Source organism: Grammomys surdaster, unplaced genomic scaffold (assembly GCF_004785775.1).
Source record: "Grammomys surdaster isolate TR1022 unplaced genomic scaffold, NIH_TR_1.0 125818, whole genome shotgun sequence".
Lineage (NCBI taxonomy): Eukaryota > Metazoa > Chordata > Mammalia > Rodentia > Muridae > Grammomys > Grammomys surdaster.
The window spans coordinates 457310-478821 of record NW_021620648.1 but is presented as its reverse complement, the minus strand read 5'-3'; the positions used below and the strand labels follow the sequence as shown (position 1 = coordinate 478821).

At 49.3% G+C, this 21512-nt stretch overlaps 1 protein-coding gene across 1 annotated transcript; it reads right to left on the bottom strand.

The window, feature by feature from the left end:
• Nucleotides 1-1285: 1285 nt before the first annotated feature.
• Endou (endonuclease, poly(U) specific) lies at nucleotides 1286-21068 on the bottom strand. Its single transcript, XM_028789372.1, has 10 exons — nucleotides 20878-21068; nucleotides 16131-16253; nucleotides 10389-10451; nucleotides 9795-9935; nucleotides 9163-9334; nucleotides 8235-8434; nucleotides 4727-4840; nucleotides 4020-4126; nucleotides 3209-3351; nucleotides 1286-2427 (listed from the first exon to the last, which is right to left on the bottom strand). The coding sequence occupies exons 1-10, from the start codon at nucleotides 20930-20932 to the stop codon at nucleotides 2307-2309; spliced, it is 1239 nt and encodes a 412-aa protein (XP_028645205.1). The 5' UTR covers nucleotides 20933-21068; the 3' UTR covers nucleotides 1286-2306.
• Between the last annotated feature and the right edge of the window lie 444 nt (nucleotides 21069-21512).

The window sequence follows — 21512 nt, the reverse complement described above, 5'->3', positions numbered from 1 at the left end:
TTGTTTTTTCAAGACAGGGTTTCTCTGTGTATCTCTGGCTATCCTGGAACTCACTCTGTAGACCAGGCTGGCCTCGAACTCAGAAATACACCTGCCTCTGCCTCCCAAGTGCTGGGATTAAGGGTGTGCACCACCACTGCCTGGAGTACCAAGGAAATCTTTAAAGAGGCCAGTGGGCACAGGTTAAAATTTATCTGGCAAAGGTGAATTGCCTCTCCTAGTGCAAGGTAAAATCTGCATAAGTCAGACAAATAGGAATAATAACTATGGGCTGGAGAGATGACTCAGCAGTTAGGAGGACTTGCTGCTTTTGCAGATGACCTGGGTGTCGTTTCCAGGACCCACATGGGGGTGGAGTCCACAACTGCCTCCTGTCCCAAGGGCTCAAACACCTCCTCTGGCCTCCATGGACACTAAGCAGGCAGGAAAAAAATATTTACATATAAAATAAAATTTTCAAAAGTGTGGTATCAGACACCTTTAATCCCAGCACTGGGGAAACAGAGGCAAGCAAATCTCTGTGAGTTCAAAGCCAGCTTGGTCTACATAGTCAGTTCCAGGATAGCCAGGGCTACAGCTACCCTGTCTCAAAACAAAACAAAACAAAACAATAACAACAAAATGCTGAAAAGAATGGCGTATTGTTTTTACATTGCTAACTTCACACTGGTCACTAGTAGCTTCCTTGTGTTACTGTTAAAGACACTGCTCCGAATAAGAAGTCTATCCAAGCGGTCAGACCCTGGTTAGACACGTGGCACTTAACTTCAGTACCTATACCTTGACTACCAAGTCCTCCTAACCTTTCTCTTGACCACTGGACCAGGGACACTTCTAGGGAGGTCAGGACAAGGCCCTGTTTCATCCATCTAGGTGCTGTGCCTCACAGGAGTTAGTCCTGACTGACGTCTTCCTCAAACTGCGCCCTAAATAATCCGATCAGTCTCTGCGGCACCCTGTCTTCCTTCCACTTAGTCAACCCCTGCAGCCACAGAAGCTGGTTCCGAGTGTCCTTCTGCTCCTCATGTATGTGGTCAGGGGACTGGTTACTGGGGGCTGAAGATACCAGTCTCCATCCCTTCTTCACAAGCCATGTGGGAAGCTCTTTACTCTTGTGACAGGTGTACCCAGAAGAATCTTCCTCCCCAGGATAAAGACCTGCAGAGCCTCGGGTGCTTCATCTAGATAGCACATTCATGAGCCAGGCTGCAAAGCACCGCAGTCCTGCTCCCGGGGGGAGGCCAGCATACACAAGGTCAACACACACAGGGATGAGACATGTTTCAGGTTTTCTCCAGTGGCTTTAATTGGAAACTTTATACCTCCGAGCTGTGGTACAAGCATGGCTCTGTGGGGCCACATCTGGCTCCTGAGCATCAGAGAGGGTACTAAATATGTCATTTGGGATTGAAATTAGAAACCCCAGGGTCCCTCTTCTCTCAACCCAGAATGTTTAAAATTATGGCAGCTGGATAAACATTAATATAATTGTCAATGACACCAAGTTATAGATTCTTTTCTTCCTTTGATGCTCAGCCGTCCTCCTATGAAGGGAATTCTTTTGAAATGAAACAAAACACTATGGGATCAAACACATTCTGTAGCTGCACTGAACATCTGCAAGTGGGGAAACTTCTAGAAGCAGATGCTGAGTTGGCCACACAGACATTTAGGACTGAGGAGACCACCTGCCCTAACCCACTTACCACCCAACCAATGGCTCTGCACTGTCATAGGTCTGAGTTTCTAAGATTCACCTGCGTGGTTCTAAGGCCTGCTTCTTTGGGACCCAACACAAGGCTGAGTCACAGCTGCCGAGTGTGTACACTGGAAGCCACTTGATAATCCTGAATTTCTACTACCTGTTCTCCCTACAAACAACTGAAGACACCTTCACAGTCACAGTATGGTCAGCCTCACCCCTCACCCTCATCCCCAAGGAGGAAAAGGGGAAGACCCCTCCCCTTCACATTAGAGGGAATTGTGAAGCCAAGGACTTGCTCACGGCCCCACTACATGTTAAAGAGCTCTTGAGGGCTGCTCCTTTCTCTAGGCAGAGAGAGCTCTGTTTCCTAGTTTATGTTGCCAAAATACAGGAAGACAAAGGTTTGGCTGATTCTCTGCATTTTTCTAAGTATATCTTTTTTTTTTCCTCTCCCAAGTGGGCATTTCTAGATTTGAGATTCCTTTTAAAAACTGAGCTCTGGGATTCCTCCCAGGCTCCTCCCTCCCCTCCCCAGTAAAGAGCAAATAGCACCTGGATCCTGCTTGGCCCTCTGCCCTCACACCCTAGCTGGCGGCAAGCTCTATCCGGTAGAAGACACCACATAGGCTGTGGCAATATACTTCTTGCCATTTCCGTAGGTCGTCTTATCCCAGGTGTAGGTCTGGATGGCCAAAGGATAGCCACCCAGGCTCAAATGGCACCTGTAGGGAAAGATCATGAATCAGTGGAGCCCACAACGTCACCTACCTCTGTTCCAGATGGGAAAGATGTAGTCACCCCAGCAGAAGGGCCCCAGCCTCCCTCACAGAGTGACCTGCATTCCAGAGTTCCTACTCCAACTCCCTCTGTTCAACAAGCCTTCCAAACCCAGACCTTGGTGTCTCGCTGCCTATGGGACAATGCACTCATCCTTCCCAGAGCGATACTTTGAACGCCAATGATTCAGAAATTAGGTGTTTGCTTTCTGCCTCGAAAGTAATAAGAACAGAGCAAGGTACATAGGACTGCGGCACACATCCATAAACCCAGCACTCAAGAGGCCGGGAGGCAAGAGGATCTGTAACCCCAGGTCCATGGAGAGACAGTGACACCCCCCCAAATAAAAACATAAAGTATTAAGACCCAAAACAAGTTCTCAAGTGAAAGAGACCAGTTACTATCAACTGTTCTCTTTGAGAATCTCTGGTTCTCCCAAACAGCCTCATGTGCCCACCAGGGAGGCTCGGGGAAACAGGACAATTGCACTGCTGGCTTTTCGAATACTCCACTTAAGGAGGAAGGAAGGGAGGAGATGGTTCCACTTCTCGATGAAGACTGGCCACTACCAAGATAATCTAACCACTTAACTTGAAGGGAAGAACTGTGGTTTCTCCGACTGGCCCGGCCACTGACTGGCAGACTCAAATTCTCCTGATGCTATCCTGGATGGCAATGGTCGGAGACACCCCTCCTGCCACAGTCCCTTGGTCACCCAATGCTCACTTTCTTCCTGGTCTGGTGATGAAACACAGAGAGTAAAGGGCGAACTCGAACTCAGGGCTGCTGCCGATGAAGACCGCGCCCACTTCTTTGTAGTAGCCATCCCAATTGAACTGCATGGCCAAGACATCGGGGTAGGAATCCCACTGCAGAGGAAAGGACAGCAAAGGTTACGTGATAGAACCAGGCTCCAACAGTCAGCTAGTATGTGTGGGGGTCCATGGGGAGCCTTGTGTTGGCATTGGCTTCTTTAAAAAGACAGAAGGGACAGTCTACTGTGCAGAGTGTCTGGGTCCCACTCAGAACCATTGTCTAAAGCTACGAGTGGCAAGGTCACTGTAACATCCATAGACTCAAGCCAGAGTACAGAGACACAGCTGTTCCTTACAGCCCTCCACATGCAGGAGGCCAGTTCATCGCCCCCAAATCGTCTTCTGGTTGTAGGACAGCAAAAGTTTTGAGTGAAACTTGCAGGTTAGCTCAGTTAGCCAGGCTGAACTCTCCAGCTGCCCTTCAAGGTCATTCAGGCAGGGGGAGGACACATGCCTTTGTTCTCTGCTCTAAGCCTTGGCCCTTGGCCTTGACCTTCCCCTGGGAGGTGGTGCCCTCTTTCTCCTGTCCCTAGCAGGTTTGGAGCCTTCACTGTTGGGACTTGAGTTGGAAATCTGCTCTCTAACAGGTAAGGACATCCATATCTCCTGTTGGGCAGATGTGAGGACCAGAGTGAGGAGCAGGTCTGACTGCTTGGAAGGCAGAGGAAGAGCAGGAAGTCTGGGTATCCCCCCACCCAGGCTCCTCCAGCCCAGGTACTCACAGGCCCATCGTAATTGTGACTGTAGTAGTCAAGCAGACCCTCCTTCTCCTGCAGGTAGAAGCGGATCCAGTTATGGAAGCCAGTGACCTTGCCTTTCTTTACTTCGCCTGTAATGACAAGTCCAAGGTGGGTGGGTGGTCTGGGCTCCGTTTCCATTCCCTCCCCCACGGTCCCCAAGGTCTCCTCACCAAGCCTGTCTCCTATGTCCAGGCTCTGACTTCTAGAATATTCAGCTGCTTACTCAGCCCCCGGCCTGATATCCACATATGGCTTGTCCTCTCTTTTTTGGCTCAAGACTTCAGGAGACTCCTTCTTCCTAGATATTCCACTTCCCTGGGTTACCCCTCTGTTTCTGGAGGATGGAGTCAGGCTCAGTGGGAACTTTCAGGGATGAAGGGATGCAATCACCTCTGTAGAAAGTCCCTAACCAATCGATGGAACCAGAGAACTGCTCAGAGGCAGATAAGCCAGTTAACACTTGCTCATACTAGACAGAACCCTGGGAACCAAAGGACTGGGATTCTTTCCCTCCTAGATGTTCTAAAGTGACTGTCATCCCTCAGCATGACTTCTCAGATGCCTTCATAGGCCTGCGAGACCCTCCCTCCCTGGTTAAGTGGCCAGTTAACCAATGCTCAGGACTGTCCAGATCCTAAACAGACATCTTTGTCCATTCCTCTCTCCCCAGCCAAGCAGAATGAGCCTACCAGAGAAGACATGTTCAAAGCCACTGGAATCCCCATCTTCACTGCCTCTTGAGTAGAGCCCAAACCACATGTTCTTCAGATCGTCCACAAACTCTTGTTCAGAGCTGTAACGGTCTGTGGAAAGAAAAACAAAGAACTATTCGGTCATTTTCTTAATGGGTGATTGATATGGAAGAGTTCAGCCCACTGTGGTCAGTACTACTCCTGGGCAGGTGGTCCTGGGGTATATAAAAATCATATGGAGCAAACCAGTGAACGGTGGTCCTCCATGCTTGTTTTATTTTTTTAGCAAAGTCCTGCCTCCAGTTTCCTGCCTTAACTCTGCTCAGCCATGGGCTGGATGTATCAGACGGAATAAAGCCTTTCCTTCCCAGGTTGTTCTGGCTATGGTGTCTATCACAGCAATAGAAACCTACAATGGGCGTGACATGAATAGACAAGACAATGGACATGAAGGGTTTTTTTTGGAGGGGGGTGGCAACTGTGTGACATGAGCTGTGTTTAAAGGCCATACATACTCTGGCTGTGTATGTAAAAAACGGTTAACAGGGTCCTGTAGGCAAGAGCAGAGAAACCAGTTCTAAAGCTAGTGCTTTCTCCTCAAGTCGGTGCTAGCTTTAGCTAGAGGAGCAGAGAAGAAGAGGTAAGAAGCAAGCAGATCTGGAATGTTTTGGAAGTGGAAGTGGAAGTGACAGAGATTACTGATGGGGAAGTGGGGGTGGGGAACAGTGGGATAAAGAGAAAAGTCAAATCTATCCGATACCCTGGGGCTGCAAGCTCAGGGACAAACTGATTGCCTAGCATGCACAAGCTAAGCAGGTATAATCTCCAGACACACACACACACACTCACAGATATACACACACACACATAGACATATACATATACTCACAGACATACATATACATACACATACATAGACATGCATACACAGATACACACATACATAGACATACCCATACAGACACATATACACTCACAGAAATCCACATACAGACACACACATACAGACACATACACACACACTGACAGACATACAGGTACATACACACACATAGACATACATACATACATATACACACACAGACATACACACATATACACATAGACATACATACACACATATACACAGACATACATACACACACACTGACAGATATACACATACATACACACATATATACATACAGACAGACAGACATACACATACATACACACATATACACATATACATACACACATATACACAGACATGCAAACACATAGACATATACACACATGAATATATATACACAGACATACACAGACATATATGCACCTATACACATATACACACACGCCCTAACTCCTAGGCTTTGGGCGTGAGAGCTGATGGATTATGGTGATGTTTCTGAGATGAGAAGACCGAGGAAGGAGTGGGCCTGGGAAAGAGGTGGGAACAGTGAGTTCTCTTTACACTGTGTTATGTAAATAACAGATAGCTGAGTGGGGTTGTTGAGAGGGCCACTGGGCCCCACAGAGAAGGTCAGAGCTGAAGTTTTAAATCAGGGACTTCCAGAATTGTGTGGAGGATTCAAAACAGATACCAGGAATATTCTCTCCTTTCAAGGACTTAGAACGCTGATGGCAAGCAAGCCTGAGTAGACATGAAAACAGGCCGGCTTCACAGACCAAATAGCTACCCTTATTAGTACTTGCTGGGCGTCCACTTCCATGTTCTGCAGGCATCAGTCCTCAAGACCTTGTCACAGATAAGACTGGGAGAGGTGACACCGAACGGCCCAGGTCTGCCATGTGCTGCTAAAACCACATCCCTGGCACCACATAATTTGTATTGAGTAGCAGTTTGGTTAACTCACATTCTGGAGTTCAAGAAATCAAATATGGAGTGCTGGCATCTGAGAAAGGCCAGGCAAAGCAGGTGTACTAAAGAGAGGCGGAGTCTACGATAAACCGTGAATCTGAAGTTGACTCAGCTCCCGAAGTTCTCACCTCTAGATATCATTAACACGCGGCGCTAGAAATTATGGGGTTTGTTTGTTTGTTTGTTTGGTGGGGGTCCAAGACAGGGTTTCTCTGTGGAGCCCTCACTGTCCCGGAACTCGTGCTGTAGACCAGGTTGGCTCAGAACTCACAAAGATCCACCTGCCTCTGCCTCTCATGTGCTGGAATTAAAGGCGTGCACTGCCATCACCACCGCTGCCACTGCCACCTGGCTGAGATCACATTTCTTCGTGAAATTTGGGAGGCTCCTTGACACTGTAACACCTGAATCGCACTAGTGGTAACAGAACTCAAACCAAGTCTGTCTGACCTGAGTTATTTTCAGCCATATTCTAATCTCTCAAACTCCAAAGAGATGCAGGCTTGAGCCATTGGAGCCTTCGTAAACATAACAGGATAGCAGGATCCGGGGTGAGGGAGAAGGGATGAGTGCTGGGAAGCCCGATCTAGGTATTGGAAGACTGCTTAGGGCTCCTTGCTCTCTTAGGACTTCCGGCTTGGCTAGACTTCCAGTTTTCTTACTAAGAACCAAGGGTTCTCAACCTGACCTCTTTGGCAAACCATCATCTCCAAATAAAGGTTTACATTATGATTCATAACAGTAGTAAAATTACTGTTATGATATAGCAACGAAAATAATGTTTTGGTTGGGGGTTACCACAACATAAGGAACTGTATGTGTTTTACCGGAGCAAGGGTTGAGAAACACTGACACGCCTGTCATGTGTTTACCACAGAGCAGGCACCAGGGGGCATCCCAGGATTGCATGTATCTTAACAGAAGCCCTCTTGTGTTTTACCTCTAACAACAGTTGGTAACTGTTGTTGTCTAAGGTTGCAGACAGGTTTGCCTGGACGCAGTTCCCAGGGCCAGCAATGGAGACCCATACTGATCCCCCTCTGAGACAGAATCCAGCTTGCCAGAGTTCAGGAAAAGAATCTGGAGCACACTAACAAACAGAACCCAGAGCCAAGAAGTCCCAAAGCCAAAACCTTTTTTGGTCTGATTTGCATGAATCTGTATCTGAGGTGGTCCAGCCAGACCACTTAGCAAGAGAAAGGCTCTCTGAGCCTTGGCTGCATCCTGTTGCTTCCCAGAAAGAGGTGGCAGGAACCCAAAACCATGGCTTCTAATGTGACTCTGGGATCTGTGAGGTGGCTCAAAAGTGCCCAGAGTGGGAGTAGAACTAGGGATGGGGAACCCTGAGTCCCTTCAGAAGGTAGAGAACTCACAAGATAACTGGCATCCAGTCAAAAGACGGGATGATACAAGCAAGCCAGGAGGTCGTTCTGCTCCTGCTAGGGTCCTGATCTCGGTGGCTTTCCTTCTAGCCTTGTCTGTGGCTCCTTCTGGAGGTTACTAGCCTCCATGTGGTGTCTCCTGCTCCATTGCTTGCTCTCACACCCTGCCCCACCCCACCCCCACTCCCACAGAGACCTCAGCGGTGTCTGGTTCTCCTGGAGACGCCTCACCCCACAGCTTTGAGCAGCAGAGAAAACTCACTTTGTTGATGGAGAAAGCCGTAGAGCTCCTTCATGACAGCTGTCTTCATGACCTCCCTGAGGAAGACACCCTGCTCCTCTAGCTGCTGGGCACTGAAGTGCTCCCCGTGGCCTGTGGCCCGCTGGTAATTGTTAAGTAAGTTGATAAAGGCTGCATAGGTAGGCTTAGAGAACAGCTTCTCGTTGACATAAGTGAAGAGCCTGGGAAAAATGGATGGAGACCCCTTAAGAGACCTGAATATGCACTTGAAACTCTCCCCAAATCTTCCAGAGAGGCCAGGGGCAGGACATAGAGACGGCTTCAGGAGCTAGGGGCAACTTGAGGTGCTTTGGGGAGGGGGGTGTTGTTTTTTTGGTTTACTTTGTTTTGAATTAGAGTTTCTCTATGTAGCCCTGGTTGTTCTGGAATTTGCTTTGTAGACCAGGCTGGCCTGGAACTCATAGAGATCCACTTGCCTTGGTTACCCAAGTGCTGGGATTAAAGGAGTGCACCACCACCACCTGACTGAGCTACTTTTTTTTTAAACCTTTTTGTTTGTTTGTTTTGTTTTGTTTTTGTTTTTCGAGACAGGGTTTCTCTGTGTAGCCCTGGCTGTCCTGGAACTCACTCTGTAGACCAGGCTGGCCTCGAACTCAGAAATCCACCTGCCTCTGCCTCCCAAGTGCTGGGATTAAAGGCATGCACCACCACTGCCCAAACCACTGCTCAACGACTGAGTTACTTTTGACAGCCAACTCCTAGGTCTGTTTTCTTCACAAACCTGGCTATCCACCCACCTAAGCTCAGGGTGATTTCTTTGTTTCTGGACACCAGTTGTCCATGTCAGAGGGGTATCCTCTCCCTTTGAGTTTGAAGACCAGAGGCATCAAAGGGAGTGAGGGTGGAGGAGAGACGGGATGAGCGGTTTGAAGGAGTGAGGGACACTCACGGCTCTGGGCATCGATCCACTTGGTTTCCTGTCTCTGATGGGGAGATCCGGTTTTGACTGTTGAGGACAATGTCTTCCTTCTTGGCTTTATTGGTATCTACCCTGTAGATGGTCTCAGAGATACTCTCAAGCTCCTCCTTGGTGATGGCATCGCTGCTGTAGGAGAAACCCTCTGAGAGGAATCGGGAGATGGCATGAGAGCTAGGGGGAGGCAGAGTGCCAACTGTCTGAAGAGCAATAGCGCCCCCTCTTGGCCCCTTCTGGAAGCTTGCTCTAGTGACGGGGAACACTGCCCAGTACTCTGTAGTTAGAGGGCAGGACAGTAAAGGACTCCTAAAATCAGCACGTGCCACGGCCATGGTGTGCACAGAATGACCATATCATCCTTCTGCACCAAGGCTCTGAGACCAAGTCAGGCATCAGAATCGCCTGGAGCGCTTATCAGAATGGCCAGCCCAATCCAGAGTTTCTAAGCAGCAGGTTTGGGCCACAGATCTTAGGAGAATCCTCTCCTAAGGATTCTCAGCTGCTGCTGCTGTTGCTGGTCCAAGGACCACACTGCAATAACTCTAGAGAGTTCACATTTGTCTGGGGCTATGCTGACGGAGGCTACGCTGACAAAGCAGACTGACCATGATCACCGCCACACAGGCTGTCAAAATCCTCACAGCAGTTCCCAAACTCTAGACAACGGTCATTGCAGTGGCAAGGGTGGTGCTTGTCGTAGGTTTCCCGGCAGCGGCCCTGGCAGGAGCTTGGTGCGGAGTACAGGTCTAAGAGGACAGAGAGGCGGGTTGTGTCCCTGGCAATCTCTAGAGGGTATGATGCTAGGAGTCTAAGGACCAGCCCTTCTACCCACACACACCCTTAGCTAGGCTCCTTGCTAAAGGTCTCCTGGAAAAAAACCACCACCACCAACAACAAACAAGCTTAACTTCTTGCACACTCTGCTGTCAGGAAATCCTTCGCTTTCTGATGCTGGGCTCTACTCTGGCCTGTTGTTTTTATAATCTTCCCACTCTAAAAATAAAATCTCTTTCATTTCCCTCCCCAGGCCTTGGATGTTTTCCTGGCCACCCCTCTCCTTGGCTGCTTGAATCACACCAGTGTCTCCCCTGGACAGATCTAGACTCATTCTTCTGGCTTAGGCCTGGGTCCTTGCCCCTGGTGTGGCACCCTCTCCCCTTGTCACCCCCCTGGTGTCCCAATCTGGGCTTCAGGCTTACTGCTGGCTGGGATCTCGTCCTCTGGATCCAGGAATGCCTTTGGCTCTGGGGGGCTTTCTTCAACTATGACACAGGAAAATAAAGTCACCAATCATGCCAAGAAATCCCTTCAACTTTCACCCTGGTTCTGGGCTTCCCACCCTTGAGGCAAGCACACATGTTGAAAGGGTATGCAGACACCCCACCCCAACCTGACACACAAGGCTAAAGACTGAAAATGGAAGGCTTTCCAAGGTCAGGTTATTGAAAATTTAGACAAAAAAAAAAAAAAACAAAAAGCAAAAATAATTTCCCCGGTGACAAATTTCCTACCATTCTGTCATTTGGTGCCCACTGCACTCAAAAGATATAAAAAGAAAAGTATGTTAAAAAAAGAAGAGGCAGGGGAGCCCCTTCTAGATTGAAAACCAATTCGAGTTGCCTCATATGAATAGAGCAGTTTAGCAGTCTCCAAATGACTGGGGAGGCTCTCAGTTCAGAACATCCTGTTCCTATTAAGAGGGTGAGTGGGGACCCAGTTCTCCCTGAGGGGCTGAGCAGGTGTCAAGTATTGTTGAAGTACTGCTAAAATCTGTTCAAAATCAGTGCTGATAGTAGGGGTGCATTCTTCTAGTTCTTACGGTAAGCACTCCTTAGGATGTTTGCCTGTAAATCAGCGTGGGATGGGGTGGTTTGACTCCCTAACTGGCAACTACTGGACTTTCTGGATGCCTCAGATGCCTCGGGTTAAAGGACTGTTTTCAGCTAGCAATACGAGCCTCGTGGCAGCTCCAGTGAGAACAGGAAACCACCAGACAACGACGGCTGCCTACTTCAGGTCCTGAAGTCACAGTCCCGGGCACAATCATTTCAACCACTGGTGCAATCACAGGCTTCTGAGGTCTGACTCTGTAACAATTTACACCCAAGCCAACCAGAGCCAGAGCATTTCTCCTGCTGGCCTGACCCAGCTAAACTGTGGGTCACAGCTTCATATAGGGTCACATAACTGAACACGGGGTCACGAAGAACTTGCCACCAGTAAAATGTTTCTGGACAGGCAATGGTGGAAAAAAAATTAAACCCAAAATAAGACATGTAATGAATCTGAGGTCTTTCTGGCAGGATTCAATCATGTGTCATGTGACCTCACCGAACCTTTGGCTCTGAACATACAACGTACATTGTGCACGTCGTCACAGCACGCAAGCCCAGGTCTGTTCTAGTTCAGGACTGCAGAGAGCTATGAATTACATGGCCCTTTGCTTTCCTTGACACCCCTCCCCTCCCCATGGCTGCTTGGATTACACCAGGGTCTCCCCTGGACAGATCCAGATTCATTCTTCTGGCTTAGGTCTGGATCTATTATATGTTTTGTGAGACAGGTCCTCAGGTAGACCAGGCTGACTTTAAACTCACTATGTAGCTAACAATAGCCTTGAATCCCTAGGTCTTCTGCTTCTACTACCCAAGTGCTAACGGTTACAGGCATGTACCACCATATTTGGCTATTACAGAGAATGTTTGATATGTATACCTGTTTTATATAGTTATGTGCCCAGAGTCACATAAATGTCTCTCAAGCATAAAGGAGTCCCAAGTGGAAACAGTTTAAGAAACTTGGTCTGACGGAGGGAGAAATGGTCACAGTTATCTCAAAAGGCTGATGCCACAGCTGGAGTAAGCACCAACCTTTATCTGCATGCTGTGATTAGTGATAATAACCCTTCTCCTCCAACTACATCGGGCTTCAGGAGCTGGGTAGGAGACGCCCACCTATGCTGCCCATCCCGGCGCCGTGACATTAAACCCAGCAAAATGTCTCCCCTGTGCATTCTCTTTCCACCTTGAGAGTGGGCTGACCTGAACCCAGATTAAAAGGCAACAACTAGGCTGGAAAAATTAAGACAGCCATCACAGCAGCAAGAGGACAGAGGTCAGGCAGGCTGGAGGGGGGGAAGGGAATGTGTGCAGAAAGGAACCATGGGAAATGTGTGCTGCCTTTAAGACAGGCATTAGTGCCTGGAAGAAAGTAAGGCCAAGGCCCATTGTGGATTATGAGACATGTGGCCACTCCGTTCATTGGACCATTAACACGTGATTACTGCTCCTGTGGGGTCAAAGAACTGTGCATAGGGTAAGCAAACTTTTCTTACTGGTTAGGCCTGTCATGTACTCAGAATTACCAGTCTCAATAAAAAATGATCTCAGTTCTAATCTAGTTCTCACTCTAAGTTTCATAGAAGGTCACCAATAAGGCAACATGGTGGTAAGCTTGATCCTTGGAACCCCTCTGTGGTGGTTTGAATATGCTTGGCCCAGGGAGTGGTACTATTAGGAGGTGTGGCCTTGCTGGAGTAGGTGTGGCCTTGTTGGAGGAAGTGCGACACTGTGAGGATGGGCAATGAGACCCTGCTCCTAACCATGTGGGAGCCAGTCTTCTCCTAGTAGCCTTCAGATGAAGATATAGAACTCTCAGCTCTCCTGCACCATGCCTGTCTGGATGCTGCCATGTTCTTGCCATAATGATAATAGACTGAACCTCTGAGCCTGTAAGCCAGCTTCCACGAAATGTTGTCCTTTGGAAGAGTTGTTGTGGTCACGGTGTCTGTTCACAGGGGTAAAACCCTAACTAAGACACCCTCCCCGTCTCTAGCGTCTTTCTTATTTTTCCTTGGTAAATCCACGTTCATCTTCTTTGCTGGCTCCTGATCACCCTTTCCTTACCCTTTGAGGATGTAACAATGAACCCCAAAGCCACGAAACCATCAGCTAGATAGAGGCAGCTTTGCAGGACATCGATTTGCTATCCCAGATCTCCTAGTTAATTCCGTCACACTCAAGGGATTTGCTCCACCTTTGCAAGTGGCAGAAGCAGGCGATCAAACAAAAGAAGAGACAGTAGTTGCTTCTTCAGCGACAGACTCCCTGATAGAGGCCAGAGCAAATTGCAGTGCCAGCTTCAGTTAAGAGCCATACGAGAACTGTGGGATCCTGGGGCTCCAGGCCCCCACAAGAGCTGTAACACAGAGCCCCAAGGCTCAGTACCCTAGACCCACACAAGAGCTATAACACTTATAGAATAAAAGTCCTGGTACCAGAGGCCTGCCCAAGAGCTGAATCCTAGAAATCTGAATCCCTGCTGTCCCTCCCATCTGCTGCCTCACTCGCTGCTGTCACATATGGAGGCATGCAGAAGCTGCCAAGGACAGTAGTTGAAACACTCCTTGCGTACCCGTACCCATGATTTCTACCCAGGTAGAAGAAAAGGATCCCAGCCAGCCGATGGGCAGCACTCCCCACTGCCGGCCAGACTCAGGAGGAAGTTCTCAAGCCTTAATGGATATGAGATGCCGTTTTCCTGTTCTTCTTGGCTTCACGTGACAGAACAGCATGTTTGTCTCGCTGCCCATTCCCTTACCAGAAAGGCTGAGTGACTGAAGCATTGGCTCTGGGCAGAAGGGGGTCGAGTAAGAATGGAGAAGAGGAAAGACTAATGCCAAGGGTCTGAACTTCCCTCTCATCACTCGGAGGAGCACAGCTGCCCAGACTGAAAGGGCAGCATTCCGGTGGCTCTGACTCAGTTGGTGGGATTGAGCCCCGCACCATCATCATCAGGACCACAAGTCAGGTTATTCACTCAGATGAGGCTCACCCCGTTGCTTAGTTAGTTCCAGGCCGTGTCACAAGCATTGGAAATCTACAAGCATCTTAGCTACATTCTATGCTGAATAGACTTTTGTGAGCTGAGCCAGACTTTCAACCAGTCCAAGATATTTTCTATAGAAAAAAAAAAAAAAAGCTCTGACTGAGCTGCAAATAAGAAACTGGGGGCCGAAATGGCTCTCAGGTTGGCTTCACCTCTGTCTTAAAAGACTAGCATGATGGCTCTGGGTGAACCACCCTTTCTGTACCTGCTGAGTGATTAGCCCAGTGAGCCAGAGCCCTGTACAGCAGGAAGAGCTGGGCTCTGACGCCGCCAGTGAGCTCTGGGCCTGGGCCTAATCACTAGAACCTCTGCCAGTAGATATATAGTGCGTTTTGTGTAAGCTGGAGGGTGTTTCACGTGAGTGGAAGCAAAATTGGGAACCTGTGGCTGGGTCAACGGAGGACACCTTTGAGCAAATTAAGAAAAGGCATTCCGCCAGGCAGTGGTGATGCACACACGCCTTTAGTCCTATCACTCAGAGAGGCAAACAGATCTTCAAGTATGAAGCCAGCCTGTTCTATAGAGTGAGCTCCAAGATAGCCAGGGCTACACAGAGAAACCTTGTCCCAGAAAAAAAGGGGGGGTGGGGAGGGGCATTCCTTCTTAGCAAACATGGGTCTTCACCAAGGCTCACACCTTGTGAGAAGGATGTGCGCTGCATTGTGCTCTAGCTTGCCAGCTCAGCCAGGTGACCTTGCATAGCCTGTGTAACCACATCGGCCTGTCACCTATGATGGAGTGTCCCATCACCCCGTGACTATGCTTTTCTAACTGGAGTCGGGCGCACGGTTTAACAACAAACCCAGAAAAACTTCATGTCACAACAGCAGATGATCCTTCTACCGGGAGTCTGCAAAACCAGAAACATCCAAACAAGGAGTCTATTCAAATGATTTTTTCAAGGAGTGGAGAGATGGCTCAACAGTTAAGAGCAGTTGCATATCCAGAGAAAGTTAGATTCCCAGCACACATGGCTTGCAACTGCCCATAACTCCAGTTCCAGAGAGCCAACACCTTCTAACCTTCTTAGCTACACACACACACACACTCAAACATGCTCACACAAATGAAAAAATATTTTTAAAAAAATTGTCATCAAGTATTCACTTAGCTGGGGCTGGGGCTGGGCCTGGGTATAAAAAGCCTGTAATCCTAGCTCCTAGCATCTTGGCAGGCTACAGGAGGGTCACAGTTCAAGGCCAGCTTGTGCTACATAGTGAGTTCAAAGCTGACCTTGGAAACTTAGTCATATCCTGTCTCAAAATAAAAGTAGAAAATGAGCCAAGAATACAGCTCAGTAGACGAGTACCTTCCTCATAGATCTGAGACCCGTGGTTCGGTCTCCAGTACAGAGGAGGGGAAAATGCATTTGACTTTGTGTTGGGAGAGAAATAAATGACCTTTTGGGGAAGGGCATGGCTTTCTTCTTTTGTTGTTTGTTGTTGTTATTTTAAGACAGATTCTCACTATGTAGCCCCCGGCTGTCCTGGAACTCACTTGTCTACCATGTTGGCTTCCAACTCATGGAGATCCACCTGCCTCTGCCTCCCAGAATGCAGGGATTTAAAGCCGTGTGCTACTACACTCCTCATGGGAAAGGAAGTTTAAAGCCATTGCTGTTCTGTGGGCTCCCTGGAGAAGCATGGTCTGTGTTATGACGTCACAAAGGCCAAGCTGTTTTCCCTGGTTCATGAAGATGCTGAGTGCTGCCTACCACCGCTCATGCGTGTGCTTTCCAGTGCGACCAATAGTGAACAATATCGTATATGCCGAAGCGTCATTTTGTTCTCTGATTTGGGGGGGGGAGCACTTAAGCTTTCAAGATATTGGTAATCCTCATGGTTCCTACAGATCATCCAAATCAATAGCATCTGCCTACTTTATATTTTAGACCCTTCCTAGAAAACCTGAGGCTAGCGGACACCAAATCCCTGACCCTTGCGATCTTGTAATCTCTGCTCTCCATGCTCTCCTCCTGGGTCCAGGAACCCTCTCCTCTGTCTGGAGAGTTCGCCCTGCTGTGTCTCCGACCATTCATCCCACAAGTGTCTCACCAGTGCACAGATGTTCATAGTCATCACAACAGTCATCGTGCTGGGGACAACGGCGATCACACTGGCAGGCAGCATCCCGGTTAAATCTCTCATTGCAGCGAGATGCACACGACTCCAGGTTTCCTGTGACAATCAAGACCACCAGTTCAGCGCTTCAGGGGTCCCACACTTTTCCTAAATTGCCCCTGCATGAGAGGTCAGGGACAGATAGGGGAGGCCATTGCTGCCCGTAGGACAAGCCTGCATACACCCTCCCAACTCAGTATAGGACTTTCCCACTCATAGCCTGTCTGGCATGATCCCGGGCTCAGAGCACCAACCAGGGGCTCAGACTCAGGTGCCTGTTGACTTGAGGAACCGTGACAGAAATAAGCAAAGCAGCAATGTGTGAGCAATAAGAAGATGGTCACAAATTCCACAGCGGTGGACTGACCAGAGCCTACAGCCACTTCCCAGACATAGCGGATGTAGCCAGAGCCTCCAGATTGCCAAAAGAAACCTTCATTTGGGGGTGAAAATGTCTTAGATTTTCAACTCCCACCAGGCTGAAAAAAAGAGGTCAGCGGCCAGGACAAGGTCCGTTGGCCTGTCTAGTAGATGAAGGAGAGTCACTGCTGCTGTCTCCAAGCCTTCTGCCACTCCCCAAGGCCACCCCTCAGGCCGCCCCTCCCTGCTTTCTGGTCTTCTCCCTCCTTTACCCTTCCTTCCACCCTACTCCCCGTCACATCTTTGCTCCTTGCAGCCTCTGGAATGCATTCTGTGCTTGGGTGGGGATCGAGGCTGATGTGGGTGAGAACTGGGCTTTGGGACAGGATTCTGTTATGCAACCACAAACCACATCCCTTGCTCCAGACAAACCGCTTACAGAGGCAAGCTTTTGGTCACAAGGGGTATATGACCAGAACTTTTGTTTTGTTTTCTCTGTTTTGTTTTGATTTTCAAGACAGGGTTTCTCTGCATAGCCCTGGCTGTCCTGGAACTCACTCTGTAGACCAGTATGGCCTTGAACTCAGAGATCCACTTGCCTCTGCCCCCCCACCTCCCACCACCCCACCACCCCCAACCCCCGTTTCCCCTCCACCCCCTGCTACCCCGAGCACTAGAATTAAAGGTGTGCACTACTATGCCTGGCTATGACTAGAACTTTTTCAAAGAGAAATACAAGCATGCTATCACGCTAAAAGAGAAGCCAGCCCCCACTATGCCCACTATAGCGACTTAGGATGTTTTTGTGGTGGCTCCTGAGGTCTTGGGGTCAAGAACACTGGGCTTAGGGGTTAGGCTGGGGACTGCGCAGAACGTCAGGATCAGAGTCGGAAGCCAGGCACTTGTTAATAACGCCAGGATTTGTAAGATAGAAGCAGGAGGATCAGGTAGGTGTTCAAAGCCAGCCTTGATAACACAAATTCAATGTCAGTCTGGGTGGCATCAGGTTTTGTCTCAAAAGAAGCAAAAAGAAAGAAAGAAAGAAAGAAAGAGAGAGAGAGAGGGAGGGAGGGAGGGAGGGAGGGAGGGAGGGAGGGAGGGAAGGAAGGAAGGAAGGAAGGAAGGAAGGAAGGAAGGAAGGAAGGAGAAAACAGAAGTGCTGTGAGCACCTGGTTTGGGCCAATGAGGAAATACAACCCTAACTTAGACCAGGGCTGTCGTTGCCCTTGAACTTAGGGCTGCAGCGAGGAAGGGCTTGCGCTAAATTGATTATATTGATTGATAAAGTAACACTTTTGTATTGATATTTGGGCAAGGACAGGAGTAAGACAAAACTTGACATTTACAGCTGAGCATGTACCCAGACAAGAAAGGGAGAAAGAATCGTTTTTGCCTCAGGTGAGACTCGGAGTTGGGATCATATCATGCCTAAAGTCAGGTGCACAGCGGGGTGAGGCTGGACTCTGGGTTGGAATCCTGGTTATCATGCCTTCCAGCTGTGTGATCCTGGACAAGTTATTTAACTTTGTGTCTTTGGTTTTTTTTAATCTATAAAAATAGAGGAAAAAATAGAGTCTATCTCATAGACTAGGTATAAGAATTAAATGAGTTAGCGCTGGCAAGGCGCTTCCTGTGGCGTGTGACACAGAACAGAATCATTTTGGTATTTGTTATGTAAATAAACAACGGCAACATTCCACGTCCATATCGGAGATGGCAGATGTCCAGACCGGCTGCCGCAATCATGCCTGGTCAGGGAACCTGACACAAACTACTTTGCCTGACTCTCTCCCCCGGTTCAGCTGGGCCATGCTATGAGCTGGTAAGCACATGGGCGCTGGGATGGTTTACCAGCTGATATCATCATCATTGTGAGTCTATTCTTCACATCTGAGAGGTGTTAGGTCCAGGTTAAACCAGGTCCTGAGGCCTTTGCGTTTTGAGTGCAGGGCCTCCAAACACACCCTAGAAGACAGGGCATTGTTCCAGTGGACTGTCCCTAAAGGAGGCCAAGTCCAAGGCCACTTTTGCATTCAAGCACACAGGGAACCCTTCATGAATCTCAAGTCACCTCGCTTGGCACCTAAATGCTAAGGTCTTAAGAAAAAGTGTTCAGTACAGGAAGGCTGGGTCAGCTGCTTGCCCTACCAGCCTGGCAGAACACCCAGAGTTCCCAGGGAGAGAATGCTTGCAAGCCAGGGGCCTTGCTCTTAATGGGTCACCGAGGCAGAGTCCAGGGATAGAATTCACCCCGTGCGTCCTAGGGCTGGCAGGAGTTGAAGACAACTGAATAGCTAGCTGGCTGTGGAGTCTAGGAGAGCTCTCCCAGTGACCCATGCTATGTGGGTTTGTCATCTCTGCCTTGGAGCTTTGTCCCTAGTAAGAACCCAATGCTAACAGGTCTCGCATTCCTCAGTGAATTTGTTTTGCTTCAAGGTAAGCCTGTGTCATGGAGGTGACACACTGGAGTGGAAGGGATTTTTTTCCTTAAGGGGAAACTCAGTGTGCTGTACTGGGAACATTAGATGACTCCTCATTGTGACTCCGGGTTCCCACCCAGTACCTCCTTTTGTCACAAAGCCTTTGTATAAGCCTCACTCAACCAAGCCAGGGCTGACATCACTACTCCAGCAGCCTGTGTCCCTCGCTGTCTGTCCATCAGCCCCGGTCCCCCTTCCACTCCCTGATTCCCTCCCCTGTGAAGAGCTATACTTCTCTGCATCCTCTCAGACCATACATAGCATGCCACAATCTCCACACCGTTTCCCCACCGGCCATCAATAAAGGTTGGTACCAAACCTAGATAGACAGAAGATCCCTCTACGTCAGCCCTCGGGCCCTTTGACAACCAAGGCACACACATATGTTTGTCTCTCAGGGAAACCCAGGTGTTATTTCTATGGAAACCCAGTGAACCAAAAACCTTCACCTCCAAGCCAGCAGCTTCCTGCCTCTGTTTGCTTGAAATCAGCCAAGGCTTTGGAAGGCACCTGACTTATAAACCATGGCCTGTGCCTGGCCATGACCCCTGGTGTGGCTCATACTTTGTTACCCAAGTCTGAAGATGCTGGACACTCACTCCTGCCTGCTGGTGTCTCTCCATCCACTCTCCCCTCACTTCCCATCCATGTAACAGCAGAGGCTAACCATCACTTTCAGCCCTAGTAGCCCAGGGCTGCCTGCACCTCTGAAGCCACTACAACCATGCTCTCGGGGACCTCCTCCAAGGACAAGAGGTCTCCCATGCAGTCCTATCCCAAGCCCCCGACCATCTTCCTACACTAGCTAGTCCCACATGCTCTCCTTAATTCCTTCAGTGGGCAGACCTGAGGTAAGGTTCTGAGCCTGTGCTTCCCCTCCCTCCTCTTCCATTCCAGCTCTAGGGGCCAGGCAGAGAGCTGAGTCCTCAGAGAGGTATCCCGTCTTGTCAAGAGCCATGGAGATGGCATTCCTCCTCCATGCCTTCCCTGTTTAAGAATCCCACTGGGGTTTCTTTGTGCATCCTCTGATGGGGAAGATGGCAAAATTCAGCTCCTCCTAGAAATATCTATGCTACAACCCCGACAAGTCCCAACAGGCTGAACCCTCGACTGGTCCTCCTGCTTTAACTTATCAGATCCTTTAGACAGGAACACCTGAGGAGCCTGGAAAGGCAGGAACTCTGACTCTCCTGGAGCAGAGGAGGATTCTGCCCACACCCCTCAGCTCAGCCCTTGGCCCTCATCCCTCCCTACCACCCACTAACACAGCGGCAGCAGCTCTTTGCACTTCCAGTCCCCACCTCCTTCCATCACTACCTGCAAAAGGAAGGCACATTCCTTCTCTACCATTTAGTTCCCCTAACCTGGGGCAACACCCTCCCACCCCACTCCATCTTCGCCCCCCTCTAACCGTTCATTCTGTTTGTTCGAGTAGGACAGGGCTCACCTCTGAGTCAGGGGCTTTGGTTTCCTCCCGAGCCCACCCTTCCCCTAACACCCACCTATCACCAGGCAGCTGAGGAGGGAGTGACCAAGGGCAACCAGGTAACCCCAACTCAGGAACCTCCTTCCCTTTTAACCCATGTAGCGGCCTCAAGAAAACAAAACCTTAGCCAAGTATGGAGTCTGGTTTTTCTAGGGAGGTTGGAGCTGATCCTCCAGGACATCATCTCTGCAATCCCTCCACGTCATTAGCCAACTTCAGAGACTGATCCTATAACCTCGAGCAAGGGCAGGTCAAAATGGTCCACTGGGTTAGGACAGCATTTATCCTGCTAAGCTCCAGCCCTTTGTTCTTTGGACAACCCAGCCTACTCCATGCCCACCAGAGAATGACTTACCAGCCCAGGCTAGGCCACAGAGCATAGCCACTATAAAAGGGACACGGGCCTTCATGATGCCAGCTGCAGCAGAGTGCCCGTTGGACTTCCCACCACAATCAAGGTGAATGTCACAGTCTTCAGATGAGCCGTATTCCACAGGCAGATCCTTTTAAGGACACCAGGACTTGTGGATCTGGTGTGGCTGGATCCTTCCAGGAAGGAAAAGGGGGAGGGATGGATCACAGAGGGATAGGAGGCAGAGAGGAGGAGGGGCCCCACAGCTGTTTGAAGACAAGAAAGAAGGTGACTAGGCAGGCAGGTCATGCCAGATGTTTAAAACAGGTAATACTTGCTATTTGTAGCTGGAAAACAGGCCACACTAGCAGACGCAGCAAGACGGACCTAGTTTGGCAGGTTCTCTATTCAAGTTAGGAACACTCACGTGTTCATCTTTGGGTGATCTATTCTAAACACTCACCTGCCTCCAGTCAGAGACCTGGCCTGCTGGAGACTGCAGTTCTAGATTCATATTCGAACTGCTGGGGTCACATAGCGCTACATTTCTCATTCGGTGTAGAAATCCCTTTCGTGATCCCAAGTGCTTGTGGGACTTTCCCTCGAATGCCATCATTCCCGAGGAGGTTGGGGTACAA